General features: G+C 44.9%; 1 protein-coding gene across 1 annotated transcript; it reads left to right on the forward strand.

Moving 5' to 3' along the window:
• The first annotated feature begins 12425 nt into the window (after nt 1-12425).
• On the forward strand, nt 12426-16821 carry Defb126 (defensin beta 126). The gene is made up of 2 exons (XM_021179563.1): nt 12426-12483; nt 16376-16821. Exons 1-2 carry the CDS (start codon nt 12426-12428, stop codon nt 16819-16821), a joined length of 504 nt encoding a protein of 167 aa, XP_021035222.1.
• The last annotated feature ends 1003 nt before the right edge of the window (nt 16822-17824 follow it).

A 17824-nucleotide genomic window follows, 5' to 3' on the forward strand; every position in this document is an offset into this window, starting at 1 on the left:
TCACAGGTGGCTAATGGGCACACTGCTGTGGCTCTCTGGCCACAGTCTGAGACGTGAGCTGAGATTTCCCGGTAGAGAGCCATTTTGTAGTGTTGCCATTTTGTAGCATTACCATTTTGTAGCGTTGCAGATGCTGTCTTTAAACCAAGACTTCATGGTGTCTTAGGTGTAAATGCTTCCCCATCCTGCCTGTCACTTGTGTTTTGGTCTTGGCTAAATCTCCCTTTGGAGGAGGCAGCAGGCACAGCATCTACCAACGAGAAGCCAGCCAAACCCAGGCTGGTGCTAGAGACCAGAGCAGAGGGTGTGCGGCAGGTGCGGATTGAGTTTTGGTTTTCTTTCTTATTTCTGTTAAATGTTGTTTTTAAATATTTTAACTGATTCTTTGAGAGCTTTATAAAATGTACTGTGATCATATCCACCCCAGTTCCCCCCTTTAAGTCCTCCCACCCTTACCCCCTCCAACTTCATAATATACATATGTTATATTCATACCAGTGAAGGGAGTGGACATGGGCGTAGGCAGCAGTATACGCAGACTTTAGTACCCAATGACTCCATTTCGACCCAGGCTTTCTTTACCACACTCCCCAGTTTCTTCTGCATACTTATTCACACTCGGCTTCTCCAATGACATGTTCAAGGCAGTCTGACGCCTTATATTATTTGCCTCTAAGTGCCTAACCCCATGTGAACGCCCTGCACTGTTCTGGGTACTGTAGCACTTTTAGCTACCAAAATTGGAATTCATTTCCTATTGTTTTTCTATAAACTTTTGTCAGATTAGAATAGTAATTTGGGCTGGAAACGTTGTGCGGTTGGTACGTTGTCGGGTGACCTGTAGGGGATGCAGGGTGTGATCCTCCAGCGCTGCATAAACCCAGTGTGGATGCTCAAACCTCTACTGTAACCTTGTACTATGGAGGTGGCGATGGAGGATCAGAAACTCAGAATCCTTGTCAGCTTCAGATGCACAGGACCTTGGCACCATTCTGAAATATATGGCACTCCGTCGGAGGCAGAGGCAGGCGGATTTCTGAGTTCGAGGCCAGCCTGGTCTACAAAGTGAGTTCCAGGACAGCCAGGACTATACAGAGAAACCCTGTCTCGGAAAAAACAAAAACAAAAACAAAAAACAAAACAAAACAAAAAAACAAACAAACGAACAAACCCCACAAATTAATCACGTACAATTTTTTTTTTTTTTTCTTTTCGAGGCAGGGTTTCTCTGGGTAGCCCTGGCTGTCCTGGAACTCACTTTGTAGACCAGGCTGGCCTCGAACTCAGAAATCCACCTGCCTCTGCCTCCCGAGTGCTGGGATTAAAGGTGTGCGCCACCATGCCCGGCTCATGTACAATTTTTAAGGTATTTTCTTTTATGTATGTGGGTGTTTTTGCCTGAAGGATGTCTATGCACCACATGCATGCAGTACCCATGGAAGCCATAAGAGGGCATCAGATCTCCAGGAACGTGGTGTAAACAAACAGTTGAGAGAGAGGCCATGCGGTGCTAGAACCTGGATCTTCTAGAAGGGGCGCCATCGATCTTAAGCTCTTAACCACCGGGCCATCTCTCCAGCCTCATGTGCAATTTATAGTTTAAGTTCTGGGAGTCAGAAGTGCTAAATGGGCCTTTTGAGCTAAAATCGGTTGCTACTAGAAAATAAAAACATCTTTTTCTTTCTGCTTTGACCACTGCCTGCATGCCTTGGTTCTGGGGCTCCCTTCTCTGACTTACATTTCTATCATTGCCTGTCAGTCTCCGTCTCTCGTTTATCTCATCAGCACACCCAGGACCTGTGACTGGCAGTCCTCAGCTGTGTGCTTTGAAAGTGGATGCACCCTCGAGCCTCCCTCCCCTACCCCTTCATAGGCTCATAGATTTTAACACTTGGCTCCTTTTTGATAGTTCTGTTTGGGGGCGGTTATGGATCCTTTAGGAAGTGGAGCATGGGCCTTTGAGAGTTTGTAGCCTTGCGACTTTCAGGTAGCTCTGACTTCTGCTGTGCTAACAAATGGAGACGAGCCAGCTTCCTGCTCTGGCAGTCTGCTGCTGTGCTGTCCTCTCCATTATCACATCTCCTCTGGGACTGTAGCCAAATAAACTTTCTTTCACAAGCTGCTTTTGATCATGATGTGCTATTAGATTTTTTTTTTAAGTAACTAGTACAGAAACTGGTACCAGAGGGCTGTTGTTTTTTTGAGGAATGTGGAAGACTTCAGGACTTTATACTAAAAAAGCGAAGAGCACACTTACCACCTGTCATCAAAGCTCTTCTATCTCCGGCATCTTCTCATGGATGGAGGCACAAACACGCAGCTCTGCCCTTGAAGTGCAGGGATGTTACTCAGCCCCTGAGATGTGCCCAAAGGCCATCAGCACAATGAGATCGTGGTGTTCTAAGAAAGGGATGGTTGGCTGGCCCTACCGAACGTGCCGGATTTGTTGAAGAACACAGCATGCTGTATGAGAAGACCTGAAGCATAAACATATTCTTGGAATCTCTGGCTTTTGTTTCATTTTGGTTGTTTTCCCTTATTACCTTGGGTCAGGTTGTGCTGTGGAAATGACAGATTGGGAGCAGTGGCTTGTACATATAGCCCATTTCTCCAAACTCCTACACACACAGTTGTAGAATGGGATGCAATTATTAGCAGTTTTAGTCAAGTAGTGTAGTTTCACCAGGGTTTCTAGAAGGATCCTTAAAGGAAGGGTAGGGAGCTCGGCACGTGACTGTAATCCCAGCACGCAGGAAGCTGAGAATAGAGGATGAGAAGCTGGGGTCTAGCCTGGGCTACAAAGGAAACCAGGGAGACACAGGTTCAAGTGGCAACTCCCTGCTGTCTGTCTCGTCTCTGCGTGGTCCGATGATGGAGGCAAAGCTGTCTACAGTGATGGCGAGGATGCGTAAGCACATAAGAGGAGAAGAGAAGGCTTCCAGCATGATAAAGATATTTAAATCGCTGTACTTGTGCCTTATGAGACAAATAGAACCTGGGTTTGTAGAGGACATAATTTTTATCTTTTAGTGTTTTACGACATATACAGCAGTGCCTCCCAACTGCTGAACCATGGAAATTAAGTAGGGTGTGTTGACAGAACTTGTCTTTTCTTAAATTCAAAAGAGGGAGTTTTTTTTCCTTTTGTAAAAAAAGATTTGTTAATTAATTAATTAATTTACTTATATATGAGTACACTGTTGCTGTTTTCAGACACACCAGAAGAGGGCATTGGATCCCATTACAGATAGTTGTGAGCCACCATGTAGTTGCTGGGAGTTGAACTCAAGACCTCTGGAAGAGCAGTCGGTGATCTTAACCTCTGAGCCATCTCTCCAGCCTGCTTCTCTTCTTTCTTTCTTTATTTATTTTAAGATAGCTTTTTAGTGTGTCCAAATTGATGTGGAACTCATTGGTTAGCCTCGTTTGAATTCACAATCCTGCCTCAGCCTCTCAAGTGACAGGATCACAGGTGTGTACCTGTGGCTACAAGAAGACCTTTCTAACTGGAAATGCTTATTATGTCACAGGAGGAAAATAGCTCAAGAACTCTAAGAAGAATCCTGGTAAATATAAGGGGTGGAGATGAAAAGGGATGTTTTCAAAAGAACATAACAGCTCCTAAGAGCAACGGATATAGATAGAATAACTGACAAAACTTTAAAGCCTACTTATTTTTGAAAAGGCTCAGTGAGATCCAAGGGGTTGTGGGAAGATAATATGGGATATGAATACAAATTCAACATAGATAGAGTGTTATAGTGGGGGTGAAAAAGACGCGCCGTCTCTCTGGGCCACTGAGCATGCAAGCACTGTAGGGTTAGAGAGAACCCAAGCAGATCCCAATCTGTCTCTCAGGTGCAGGTCACTACCTTCAGGCCCCTCCAAATAATAGTGACAAGCTGAAGTAATAAATATTTATTTTAAAAATATAATAAATGGGATATAGAAGAGTAAGACAGAAGTCTGGAAGACATGAGAGTGAGTTGTCAGGTGATCCAGGAAGAGACCTTCTGCAATCCAGTGACCAATTAATTACAGCAGAAAGGACCATCGGGAAGGAAAGCCATACTCTCTCCAGTAACATCACTAGTCGGAATCTTCAGTTGCTACAAGAAGCAGATGTCAAACTGCCTTCCCCCAACCATGTGGGAAGTGAGCTTTCACTGGCCCTGGTGTGAAATGATTCTAATGGAATAAATGGATTTGCTAAGGAATAGTTTCTTCAGAAGAAATCCTGGGAGCAAGGGGGGAAGCTGACTCAGCCAAACAGAGCTGTTTCTTGAGGTCGATGCCAATAGCGATCATTTGACCAAACTGAAGTGGCCGTCAGGAGGCATGCTCACATGGCTGCTTTTGGAATACAAATATGCAGAAATTTATGTAAATATAGAACCTGAATACCTGAAGATAAAGAGAAAAAGATGAAGAGTGTATAGAAAACTCAAAACTTCCCTGATCTTGGTTTAAAAAAAAAAAAAAAGGTATGGGTATTGATGACGTCAGTTCTAGTTTGCTTTCTGTTGTTGTGACAAACACCATGACCAAAGCAGCTTGAGGTGGAAAATGTTTTTTGTTTGGTTGTTTAGTTGTTTTTTTGGTTTTTTTGTTTTGGTTTGGTTTTTGGTTTTTCAAGACAGGGTTTCTCTGTATAGCCCTGGCTGTCCTGGAACTCACTTTGTAGACCAGGCTGGCCTCGAACTCAGAAATCTGCCTGTGCTGGGATTAAAGGCGTGCACCACCACCCCACTGGAGAATGTTATTTTACCTTGCAGGTTACCGTTCATTATGAAAGGAAGCCAGGACAAGAATTCAAGGCAGGAGCCTGAAGTAGAAACCGTGGAAGTGTGCTTGCTATTTGTTGGATTGCTTGCAGGTTCACTTTCAGCTGCCTTTCTTACATAGCCCAGGCCGACCTGCTAGGGATGGCACTGTCCAAAGAATGCTGGGCCTTCCCACATCAATTATCAATAAATAAGACACCTCACAGACATACCCACATGTGGTGGTTTAAATACACTTTGCCCGGTGGCACTATTAGAAGGTATGGCCTTGTTGGAGTAGGTGTGGCCTTGGTAGAGGAAGTGTGTCACTGTGGATGAAGACTTTAAGACCCTCATCCTAGCTTCCTGGAAACCAGTTTTCTCCTGTTTGCTTTCAGATAAGATGTTGAATTCTCAGCTCCTCCCACACCATGCCTGCCCAGATGCTACCATGCTCCTGCCTTGATGATAATGGACTGAATCTCTGAGCCTGTAAGCCAGCCCCAGTTAAATGTCATCCTTATAAGAGTTGCCTTGGTCATGGTGTCTGCTCACAGCAGTAAATCCCTGACTAAGACACCACAGGAAGTAGTTCCTCGGTTGAGATTCCCTCTGTCAAGTTGACAGCTAAGATTAGCCATCTTAGCTCGTGTCTGTCGATGTGACAAAATATCCTGGAAAACAGCAACTAAGGGAGAAGGGGAACTTTTTTCAGCTTCACGGTTCCAGGTTACATTCAATCATTGTGAGAAATGCAAGGCAAGAACTTAAAAGAGCTAATCACATCACACCCACAGTCAGGAGCACAGAGAAATGAGTCCACATGTGCTCACATGATTGCTTGCTAGAGGTCACATCAATTTCTCCATTCATGCAATTCAGGGCATATATCCTTGGATGTAAACAAACTAAATTAATTAGTCAAAAGAAACAGATTTGGGGGCAGGACTAGAGAAATGGCTCAGTGGTTAAGAGCACTGACTGCTCTTCCAGAGGTCCTGAGTTCAATTCCCAGCAATCATATGGTGGCTCACAACCATCTGTAATGGGATCCGATGAACTGTTCTGGTGTGTGTGAAGACAACTACACTGTACTCACATTAATAAAATAAGTAAATATTTTTTTAAAAAAAGAAACAGAAACTGTCCACCGCCACTCGGTGTGGGCAGGGCAGAACACACCCAGAGGCCCAGGCATCATTAAGATAAGCAAGTGGAAAGATGGGAGAGAAAGAGAAGCAGAACGGTGTGTGCAGGATGAAGAGAGGAGGAACTGGAGATTCAAGGGTAGTGAGGAAGAACCTGATGTGAGTAGCCTACACGGCCATCTGAAGCCATGGTGAGGTCCTGGCCCATGCTGTCACCAAGCCGAGAACCATGTCTGAGTCTGTGACCCTGCGGCCCATGGCTCACATTACCACCAAAAGCCATGCAGATGTCCCTGGTCCAAGCTGCTGCCTGTGGCCTTGTTAATGCCCAAGGACTGCATAGAGTAGCCCAGTCCTCACAGGCCACAGCACTTTGGAGGGGGCACAACCCTCATCCAGGGAGCACTACAGAGCTGGCCCTGGAGATATGGCCTTGCCCCTTGCTGGCATAGTACTCCGGTGAACTAGCCCCATCCCTCACCAGGGCTAGGATGCTGGAGAGCTGGCCCTGAGGTCATGAGCTTGAGAAAGCTGGTGAGCTGACCAACTCAGTCACCATCCAGGCCCAGATCCAGGGCTTTGAGTTGGCCCAGCCCAACAACTACCCCATCAGTGAACTCTGGGAGCACTTTAAGGGGCCAGTTTTGCAAAACCAAAGCTGCAGGATCATCATGACACAGGACAACAGCAGGATATCTGAGGGAAGTCCAGATGAACATCTAGTATTTATAGCGCAGAAGAAGCCAGAGGCCTTGAACCTGACCATTGCAATGAATATTTACAAGTAAGGTTGTGTGGACAAAAGGGTGTACTGTGTGACACACTGACACGCACCACAGCTTCCAAAGCAGAGGTTTTTAAAAATTAGTTGCTTTGATTGGATATTTTCTTTATTTACATTTCAAATGTTTTCCCCTTTCCAGGTATCCTCTTCAGAAAGCCCCTATCCCATCCCACCTCCCCCTGCCTCTATGAGGGTGCGCCCCCACCCACCCACGCACTCCCATCCTCCCGCCCTGGCATTCCTCTGCACTGAGGCATTGAACACCCTCAGGCCCAAGGGCCTCTCCTCCCACTCATGTCCAACAAGTCCATCTTCTGTCACATATGTGGCCGGCTCCATGAGTCTGTCCATGTCCAATTCTTTGATTGGTGGTTCAGTCCCCGGGAGCTCCAGGCTGCCTGGCCTGTTGACACTGTAGCTCCCTCCATGGGGCTGCAAACCCCCTCAACTCCTTCAGTCCCTTCTCCAACTCCTCCATCAGGAATGCTCCAACATGTAAGAAGGACACATGCTCCACTATGTTCATAGCAGCCTTATTTATAATAGCCAGAAGCTGGAAACAACCCAGATGTCCCTCAACAGAGGAATGGATGCAGAAAATGTGGTACATTTACACAATGGAGTACTACTCAGCTATTAAAATCAATGAATTTATGAAATTCGCAGGTAAAATTGTGTTTTTTAATTTTTTATATTTTATTTTCTTTTGAAGGGAGGTTGCAAGGACAGAGGACAGCTATGGAGGGATGGGGAGATGGGTGCAATTGGGGTGCATGATGGGAAATTCAGAAAGAACCAAGAAAAAGTTTGAAAGAAAGAGAAAAAGAGAAAGGAAGAAAGGAAGGAAGGGAGGGAGGAAGGGGGGAAGGGAGGGAGGGAGGGAGGGAGAGAGAGAGAGAGGGAGGGAGGGAGGGAGGGAGGGAGGGAGGGAGGGAGGGAGGGAGAGCAACAGACTGACTGGTCAAGCAGTGGTGGCACATGCCTTTAATCCTAGAATTCAGGAGGCAGAGGCAGATAGATCTCTGTTAAGTTCAGGCAAGTTTCAAGACAGCTAGAGCTACACAGAGAGATCCTGTCTACAAGAAGGAAGAGAAGAAAAAAATAATAAAAATTAAAAATTAAACTAAATTAAACTTTAAAAAGGAGGAGGAGGAGGAGGAAAAACAGACTGGAAAACAAGAAGCCAACTTTGTGCTGCTTACAAGAGGGGGTGGGGGAGGGGCAGACCTTGTCAGTGGGAATGTGAAGCTGAATTCGTCAGTCACTGTAAAGATTAGTGTGGTTGTTTCTCAAAAACAGACAAACTGAGCTCTCCTAGTGGTCCAGGTATCCCAGGGAGATACTATGTTAAATAATCCACATAGCGAAAAGGAATACTTCCTGTGCTGTATGGAAGCTTTTAGAAGTCAACCTACAAATAAGATAAAGCTTGCTGAGGAGGGAGTGATAATAGGTTGGGTTTGATAAGGCGTGCAGATGTGTATACAGAAATAGATCACAGTGAACTACGTTAATATGTACACTTACCAAGTGCTAACTAAAGCACGTTAAGGAGCCGGGCAGTGGTAGCGCATGACTTTAATCCCAGCACTTGGAAGGCAGAGGCCTGCAGATTTCTGAGTTCAAGGCCAGCCTGGTCTACAGAGTGAGTTCCAGGGCAGCCAGGGCTACACAGAGAAACCCTGTCTCGAAAAACAAAACAAAAAAACAAAAATGAAAACAGCAACAACAACAAACACATTAAGGGTTTGCTGTCTTACTCTAAACAGGGTCTCATATAGACAAGCTGACTCGGAAATTGCTATATAACCCAAGTTGGCCCTGGACTTCCATTCTGTCTACCACAGCCTCCAAGAGCTCTCAAGATCACAAGAGTGTGCCACTGTACCCAGACTGTGCTGTATTTTTTAAGATGTATGTATTTTTATTCTATGTGTGGGAGTATTTTGCCTGTATGTATGTGCACCAGGGGCAGTTGGAGGTGAATCTGATCAAGACATAGTATGTACACATATAAAACTGTCTAAGGTAAACAAAAGGTATTCTAAAAAATAAATTTAAATTTTCCATTATATGTTCTAAATCTGTAGAATAAATATATAATTTGCCAACAATGTCTCCTAGTCTGTGGCTTGTCTCTCCATTTTCATGTCTCGTAGGATTTATTTTTAAGAATGATGATATCAGATCATTGGTCCTTTTGAATACACACCTTTGGATCATAGTTTTAAACGTCTTGCTAAACCGAAGGTCACAGAGATTGATATTTTCAGAAGAAAACTTATAGTAAGAAGTTTAGAGGTTTGGGTTCTTTGATGAAACCTAGGTTCAGCACCTTCATTAAGGATTTGAATGGCTGAGAATCAGTTTTAAAAAGTAGTCTTTGAAAAGTTCTTAAGGGTGATTTTTTTTTAATATATATATATATATATATGGATAACTTGCTTGCACTCGTGAACATGTACCACATTTGTGCCTGGTTCCTGAGTCTGCCAGCAGGAGGTGTCAGAGCCACTGGAAGTCGGAGCTGTAGAAGGTTGAGAGCCTCCATGTAGTGATAGGAATTAAACAGAGGTCGTCTGCAAGAATTACACATGCTCTTAATGGCTAATCCACCTCTCCAGTGACTTCATAAATATACAGGTGGTTGGGTCTGCTGACACATGCCTGTAATCCCAGAATTTGGATGGCTGAGGCAGAAAAATGCCGAGTTTGAGGCAGGCCCAATCTACATAGTGAGATCCTATCTCAAACCCAGAAAATAGCATCTTCAATTTATTTGTTTATTTAAAAAAAAAAATCACTTCTGCAGGAGGCCTTTAATTAGCCAACCCTGTTAATGCTAGCACCTTTGTGTGTTGGAGAGGCGTCCAGGCTCCTGTTGCACCCTGGGCCAGGTTTGGAAGAATGTGGATATTGGGACTTTGTTAGGAAAACAGTGGAATGCTCTAAGCACTGCTTAATGGGTCATCCTAGTAGAACCATGGAAGACGGTGGTTCTAAGGGTGATTTGAACTGTGGCTCAAGAGGCTTCAGGGGAGAAGAATTTTAGTATGTTGCCTAAAGATAGTTCTTGTGATATTTTAAATGAAGAATGTGGCGGCTTTTTGCCTTTGTCTAAAGAGCCTGCCTGAGGCTAAAGTTTTGAGATTTAGATTAATAGCATTGGCAAAGGAAATCTTTAAACAGCCTAGAATAGAGTCTGTTGTGTCATAAAAAGAGCAAGCTGAGCAAGGAAAAATACAAACCTATGGTTCAAGGACAAAGTGGGGCACCAGGAAGTGAACCAGAACCAAATCCTGGAGATAAAGGTTAAAGATATTGAATGGAATTAAGGGAGTGATGACCTCAGGCAAGACCCCGCCCAGCTTTCCATCTTGTTAAAAAGGAACTGAAGTACAGTTTAGATCCAGGTATGATGGTTCAGGCCTTTAATCCCAGCACTCAGGAGACAGAAGCACGCAGATCAATTCAAGGTCAGTCTGCTCTAAAGTGAGGTTTCGGCAGTGAAGGAAACAATCAAAACCAGAAAGCTGGTGAAGATATGTATAACTGAACAAGTGGCTCATGTTCCAGCCCCAGCAAACAGGAGAGCTTGGCAGCTTCAGCCACGTGGTTCTGGCTTTAGAGTCAAGGATAGGAGAAAGGCATTATGGAATCTCCCTCAGTGACTAAGGAAAGCTACTGAGGCCAGGCATATGTCAGGGATGTCCCTGTGTGGAGGCCAGAGAGGCCATTGTGGGAAGCCTGGATTGCCTTTAAGACCCCAAGATGTTGGAGATGGCACAGCCATGGGATACCTGCAGAGGAAAGCTGCTAGCAGGGAGTGGAACCAGCCCAGGAGAAAGCAGTTTGTTGCAGTCAAGCATTTTGACATCAGACACGGAGCCATAGAGTTTGGAGTTTGTCTAGATGGTTTTGGGTCTTACTTGGGTCTAATATTTCTTTACTATGCTCCCTTCCTTACATCTTGGAACAGTAATGTATATCCTGTGCCACAGCCTTGTTGGAGAAAGTGTGTCATTTGGGGGCAGGCTTTGAGAGCGTCTCTGCTCAGGCTATGCCCACGGTGGCACACAGTCTCGTTCTTCTGCCTGCAGATGAAGATGTAGAACTCTCAGCTCCTTCTCCAGCACCATGTCTGCCTGCAGGCTGCCATGCTTCCTACCATGATGATAATGAACTAAATCTCTAAAACTGTAAGCCAGTTTCAATAAATGTTTCTTTTATTAACGTGTGGTGGTTGTGGTGTCTCTCACAGCAATGAAGCCCTAGCAGAAACAATCATAAAGACTTTGCTTGAAGAGTACCTTAGATTTTCTATGTGCACATATACAGAAGAACCTGTCATTTCTAGGGGTACAATTCTGCACGCACACACAGAGCCCATTTTCCAGTATTTTAAATGGGAAAATATATGAAATTTTTTATACAAAAAAAAAAAAATCTGAAACCTGTTTCCAGAAATGTAACAAAAACATAAATAAATACCCAAAGAGAATCGATGGCATGTTTTAAAGGGATACACAAATCACTGTGGGCGTCTCTCTCACCGCTGCCAAAACTCATCTTCACAACTCCTTCCTACTGATGATGGGTGAGATTTTCAAAGTCTTTCCATATTTCCAAGGTCCTACAAATGATAGACTCTGACTCTAGACTTGTCTTACACGTTGCCTAGTTAAATGTGGATTCTTAATGTGGCTGGAGATTTTCTGGGGCCAGAAAAAAAAAAAAGGCCCAGCTTGTAAGAACACTTGCCACACAGACAAGATGACCTGAACCCAACCCTCAGAGCCCATGATCAACTCCCCCAAACTTGTACTCTGACCTCCTCCCATGAGCCAAGGCTCCCACATCATATTATACATACATGCATCATATACATGCAATGATGATAATAATAATTGGGTCGGATAGATGGTTCTGCAGTTAAAGGGCCTTGCAGCTATTGCAGAAGATCTGGGTTTGGGTCCCAGAACACACGCATGTTGGCTCCTTTGACCCTTCTTCTGACTTCTGCAACAAGCTCCTGTGACCACGTGGTACACATAAATATACTCAAGCTACACACACACACACACACACTGAGCATTAAATAAACATAGATATTTTAAAATAAACTTTAATTTTGAAAAGACTATCTCAGTTCCCAGATCATCCACAGAGGGGTCACTTGCTCAATTAATAGACTGTAGCTTCGATTCTTCTCTGTGAAAAATGGGGTAAAGAAAAGAACCACGCGCATATATAGATACAGATAGCGATGCCGAATTTATATGCAGAAAAGCACAATACATATAAAGACTCAGTGCTTCAGAAGAGCAGACGGACACATGAACAGACAGTGTATACCCTGCAGTGAGCTGAGCCCTCTGCTAACACAGGCGACTGTGAAACCCTCGGGTGTAACTCACCAGCCATGAGAGTGTCATAGAAATGCCTCCTACAGTTCTTGCCTGTAAGTCACCCAGTGCTTTAATAGAGCTCACACCTCGGAGCCTTCCTGCTTCCCCGAAGGCATGGCTAGTGCAGGCCTCTGGGTGGTGCTTTCTCAATCAAAGCTGCTGGCCAATAGACTGAGGTCATGGTTGACACAGTAGCCTTTATTCTTCTGCTCTACTGGCTGAGCCCAGGCTCCTCCTAAGGTGACAGTAAAGATCTGCATTCAGAGACATACTGCCTGAGAGTCTTGGACTCCATAGAACCTACTGCCTACTGACGGGAGCCATGAAGTCCCTACTGTCTACTCTTATGATCATTATGTTCCTGGCCCATTTGGTCACAGGTAAATGCAAACTCTTGGGGAGAAGGAAACACTAGTCAGCCTAGAACAGGACCTTCCACATGAGTCCCTAACGTCCAGTGAACTGTGGAGCGGGGTCTTCGCTGGGAGGGAGCTAAGGTTGCTCAAGGTTCTCCAAGGACAGCCTGCTCTGTGATTGAAGCTTGGGGAAAAGGAACGGGAACCTAGGACTATTCCCAACAGAGGCAGAGGAGCTGTGGCATCTAGAGTCCCCTGACCTGTCACTTGGGGCCAGTCTTGTTGATGTCACTTTGAGGGCCATGAGGACGTCTCCATGGTATTACTTCCCTGCTCCTCTTTGGTTTTGTAGTCCTGGTTCCTGATTATAGAACTGGAATGATAGATAAGGGGAGACATAGCTGATGTGTGGGTATGGGGAGCCATAGGAGACTGTACAGGACAGCTCTGTCTACATGGGCATTCTCCTTTCTTCAGGTTGGTGGGTTGGTTTTGAGTCAGGCTCCTGCTGTGCAGACCAGGCAAGCCTTGAGCTTGTGATCTTCTTGCCCCTGCTTCTGAAGTTCTGGGGTTACAGGTGCACACCACCACACTCTGCTAGTTGTGTTTTGCTTCGTTAATTAACTTACATATTTTTGAGACATGGCCCACTCTATGACCTAATCTAGCCTCAAGCTCACCATCTGCCCACCTCTGCCTCCTGGGTGCTGAGCTTTGCGGCATGTGGCACTGCCATGGCTTTTATTTTATTTCATTTTTGCAGAGTTAAGGCTCACACTCAGAGCTTGCTCTTGTTAAGCTTCTGACCTTGGGCTACACCTGCAGCATCTCTTCACTCAGAGACAGGGTTTCTCTGTATATCTCCAGCTGTCCTGGAACTCACTTTGTCGACCAGCCTGGCCTCAAACTCAGAAATCTGCCTGCCTCTGCCTCCCAAGTGCTGGGATTAAAGCCGTGCACCACCACTGCCTGGCTGCATTTCTTCACTCTTAATTGGCATGCAATTATACATATTTGTGGAGTGTAACATGATGTTTTTATACAATTCATAATGAAATAGATCAAATAAAGAGTAGCTAGAATATAGTATCTATTACTGTAAGCATCACATAAACACTCACCATAAACATTCATATCCTTTGTAGTGGGAACACTCAGAACCCTCTCCCCACTGTATTGATGCACACAGCACATTGTTATGAAGACCAGTTCTCCTACTGAACAACCGTATACAATCTGCCTCTCTGTGACTCTATAGTTTATAGCCACAAAACCTGAACAAAAACCAAGAAGTGTTTTAGCAATAAAGAAACTTGGCAACCCTTTATCTCTACTAACACTTCTAAACATTATGACCAGCAGATATACATCTGTAACCTGCTTCCTATCCTTTGCTCTTGATTAGCGTGTATTAATTGTACAGAATAACTTGGCTTTCTGAATTCCCAGATTATCAACAGAATGGCAAACTGCTCAACCAGTAAACAATAGCATAGAGTTTTCTCTGAAAAAAAATGCAAAGAATCCACTTATGCACATATGTAGCCCCAGCTGTCTAGATTGCATGTGCAGAAGAGACCAGTACGCGGTAAACAGTCACAGAACAGGGAGAGGGCTGGACAGAGAGCTTCCTCTGTCTCTATAAGTTTCATCAGTTCCATCAATCCAAGACTTTTATTTTGTCTACATCAATTGGCAAGTTTGTAGTTTTAATTCTTCTATGTCATTTTCTTACAACATTATTCTGCTATCTGTTATAGACAGCCACTTGGAGAGCCCCTTCTTGTGCTACTATGGTGGTTTGTAGTGTAGATCATTGTAAATAACACCACACAATTTGACTGTGTGCATCGCTGGGAACTTCCCTGACCCTATAGGCAAAGACTGGGAGTTCTATTGCTCTGTCCAAGGGGGTCATTTCTCTTCTATCACCTGGCCTGTCTGCTGCTAATGGAAATAGATTACAAGAGTTGCATGTTTTACTTTTCTGCTTCAGATTCCCTACAAGTGTTAAAAGACATTTTCTATTTCTATTATTTAAATAGCTTATAAAATGTTTGTTGCCTCTAAGACTTTTATTTAAGAGACAAAGTTTTCTTTTTTGCAGGACACTCCTCTAGTCCTCGGAGGAGGGTGAGCAGCTAATAAGATCTATGACCAGTGATTTGTTCAATGGAGCAGGATGCTGCTCCACTGACTGTCAACCACACACATCCATCCACGGGACCTCTTGTCTCTGGCTCTGGCTCTGGCTCTGGCTCTGGCTCTGGCTCTGGCTCTGGCTCTGGCTCTGGCTCTGGCTCTGGCTCTGGCTCTGGCTCTGGCTATTTTTCTTCATTTGCTGGCTGCTTTGCCGCCCCCACTCTCTGATCTTAAGGTTTCTAGACTTTACCTTCTTGTTCATTATCTTATTCCAAAAATCTTGCCAAGTTCTTGATTGACCTCAGGAATGAGTTAAGGCACAAAAGGTGAGGTAGGGACTAGTCTCAGAATCTCTTTCTGATCCTTATACATTCCAACACATATTGTGGTAGTCCACAGTTACATACGATGTGGGCATACACATAGGTACCCCGAAGAGGAGTCTCTCTAATAAACATATTCCTCACCATCAGTTGCAAGGGTCACTCCTATAGTCTCAGTACTCAGGAAACTGAGGCAAGCTAGCCTGAGCTACATAGTGAAATGTCTCAAAACCACAATAACAAAAATTATAGAATGCACTTACAGCTCAGTACACATAGAGGTATATACAGAAAGAGATAGTTATAGAGTTCATTATATAAATATGCAAGGAATTTGTATGCTTATCTTTCCAAAATCATCTGCACTTTAGAATATTTATTTTCTATTTTATGTTTGTGTGCTTGTTTGCTTGTGTGCATGTGGACTACCAGGGTGCAGTACCCATAGAGGCCAGAAGAGGGTGTCAGATCCCCTGGAACTGGAGTTAGACACCTGTGACCTGCCATGTGGTTATTGGAAACTGAACCCTGATTCTCTGCCAGAGCAGCACTGAGCCCTCTCTCCAGACCCGAAGTGTCTGCTTCTAACAAGGCAATGTGTAAGACAAGTCTAGAGTCAGAGTCTATCATTTGTAGGACCTCGGAAATGTGGAAAGACTTTGAAAATAGCACCCATCATCAGCAAGATGTGTGTTTTGGCAACGGTGAGAGAGATGCCCACAGTCCCACAGTGATTTGTGTAATCTCTCTCTCTCTCTCTCTCTCTCTCTCTCTCTCTCTCTCTCTCCCTGCCCCCCACTGTTTGTTTTTCGAGCAGGGTTTCTCTGTATAGCCCTGGATGTCCTGGAACTCACTCTGTAGACCAGGCTGGCCTCAAACTCAGAAATCTGCCTGCCTCTGCCTCCCAAGTGCTGGGATTAAAGATGTGTGCCACCACTGCCCAGCTTGCATTCCCTTTTAAGATGTGCCATTTCTTCTCTTTGGGTATTTATTTGCTTTTGTTACATTTCAGGAAACAGATTTCAAAAAAAAATTTTTAAATAAAAATTTTCATATATTTTTCCCATTTAAAATACTGGAAAATGGGCACCATGAGGGTGTGCAGAATTCTAGCTCTAGATATGACAGGTCCTTCTGTATATGTGCACATAGGAAATCTAATTTTCTCTTCAGAGAAAGTTTACTTGATTAAGAAAACTAGAACAGCAGTTGGCTAGAGCCTAGGGGAAACAGTGCTCAGAAGGCAGATGCTGTTGTTCCTGGATTTTTGAGACAGAGTCTCTCTATATATAGCCTGTGCTGTCCTGGAACTTCTGTAGTCCAGACTAGCCTGGAACTCACAGAGATCTGTCTGTCTCTGCCTTTGCCTCAAGGCCACCAAGCCATGACTTGGCATGGTTTCAGCCGTCTGTTCAGTACCTGGGCTTGATGGCTTTCTTTCCTCCCTACAGGTGGCTGGTATGTGAAAAAGTGTGCAAACACATTGGGCAACTGCAGGAAAATGTGCAGAGATGGGGAGAAGCAGACGGAACCTGCAACGAGCAAATGTCCCATAGGAAAACTGTGCTGTGTTCTGGACTTCAAAATTAGTGGTCATTGTGGGGGCGGTGGACAGAATTCAGATAATCTTAACACAGAAGTGGGGGATCAAGGGAGCCAGGCAAAGGCCAGCACTGCTGCAATGGTTGGCACTGCTGCAATGGCCGGCGCTCCCGCAAAGACCAGCGCTCCCGCAAAGACCGGTGCTCCCGCAAAGACCAGCGCTCCCGCAAAGGCCAGCAATCCCACAAAGGCCAGCACTGCCGCAATGGCCAGCAATCCCGCAAAGGCCAGCCCTCCTGCACAGGCCAGCACTCCCGCACAGGCCAGCACTCCCACAAAGGCCAGCTCTACCTGAACACCACTGCCTCTTGTCTCCTGACCTAATATCCCCGGTTGATTAAAGCCAAGAGGCCTAAGCCAGTGTTGATTTCCTCTCTAAAGCCCTTTCCCACAATGCTGCCTTTCAGCCACGTTTGCCAAGTCACCCTGCCTCCACACTTGTGGCAGTTCCAGGTTGGGGATACAAATTAGAGAGAGGTGGGCCATAAGAGGGGTTAGTCTCCAAGCCCCACTGAGGGCTGAGAAGTAGAAGCCTGACATAGAACAAGTACAGAGCAAGTACAGACCTTCAGTATGTCCCTGGCCAGGAGAGGTAAGCTTTATTGTACAGGAAGTTTAGGGAAGGGCGATGCAGACGCTGGGCCTTACACTCCTTCCTGTCCCAGGGAGCAACAGGAGCAACCTAGGGTATATGATCCAGCATACAAAGGCACTAGGGACTGGCAAATTGGAGATCTCCTGAGAAAGCGATTTTCTATGAATTAAAGGCCATATTTTCTTTGTTTGAGATAGGATCTCACTATGTAGACAGAACCAGCCTGAAACATGGGGTTTCTCAGTGTCAGCCCTCCATACACTGAGATGACAGGCCTGCGCCTCCAGACTGAACCACCTATATATTTATGAAGTGATTGGAACTACCAAAAAGTGCCTGCAGGGCCTGGAGAGGTGGTTTGGCATCGCTCTGGCTGAGAGCCAGTGTTCAGTTCCCAGCACCCACACGGCAGCTCCCAACCTTCTGCAACTCTCCTTCCAGTGGCTCTGACTCTGTCTTCTGGCCTCTGTGTGAACAAGGCACTAATGTGGCGCACATACATGAAAGCAAGCCAAACAGGCATACATATAAAAAAAAAAATTTTTTTTGAAGAATTACCTAAAGAATTCTTTGAAGAGTCCTTTCATATGTTTGACTTCCTACACCGATCCAGGTTCTGAGACAGTAGCTCACATACCAGAAGAACAAAGGAATTCTAAATATTAGGGACCTGAGACACTGTGGCGTTATCTAATCATTTTCT

Source organism: Mus caroli, unplaced genomic scaffold, assembly GCF_978045245.1.
Source record: "Mus caroli unplaced genomic scaffold, Mus_caroli_1 scaffold_2, whole genome shotgun sequence".
Classification (NCBI taxonomy): Eukaryota; Metazoa; Chordata; class Mammalia; order Rodentia; family Muridae; genus Mus; species Mus caroli.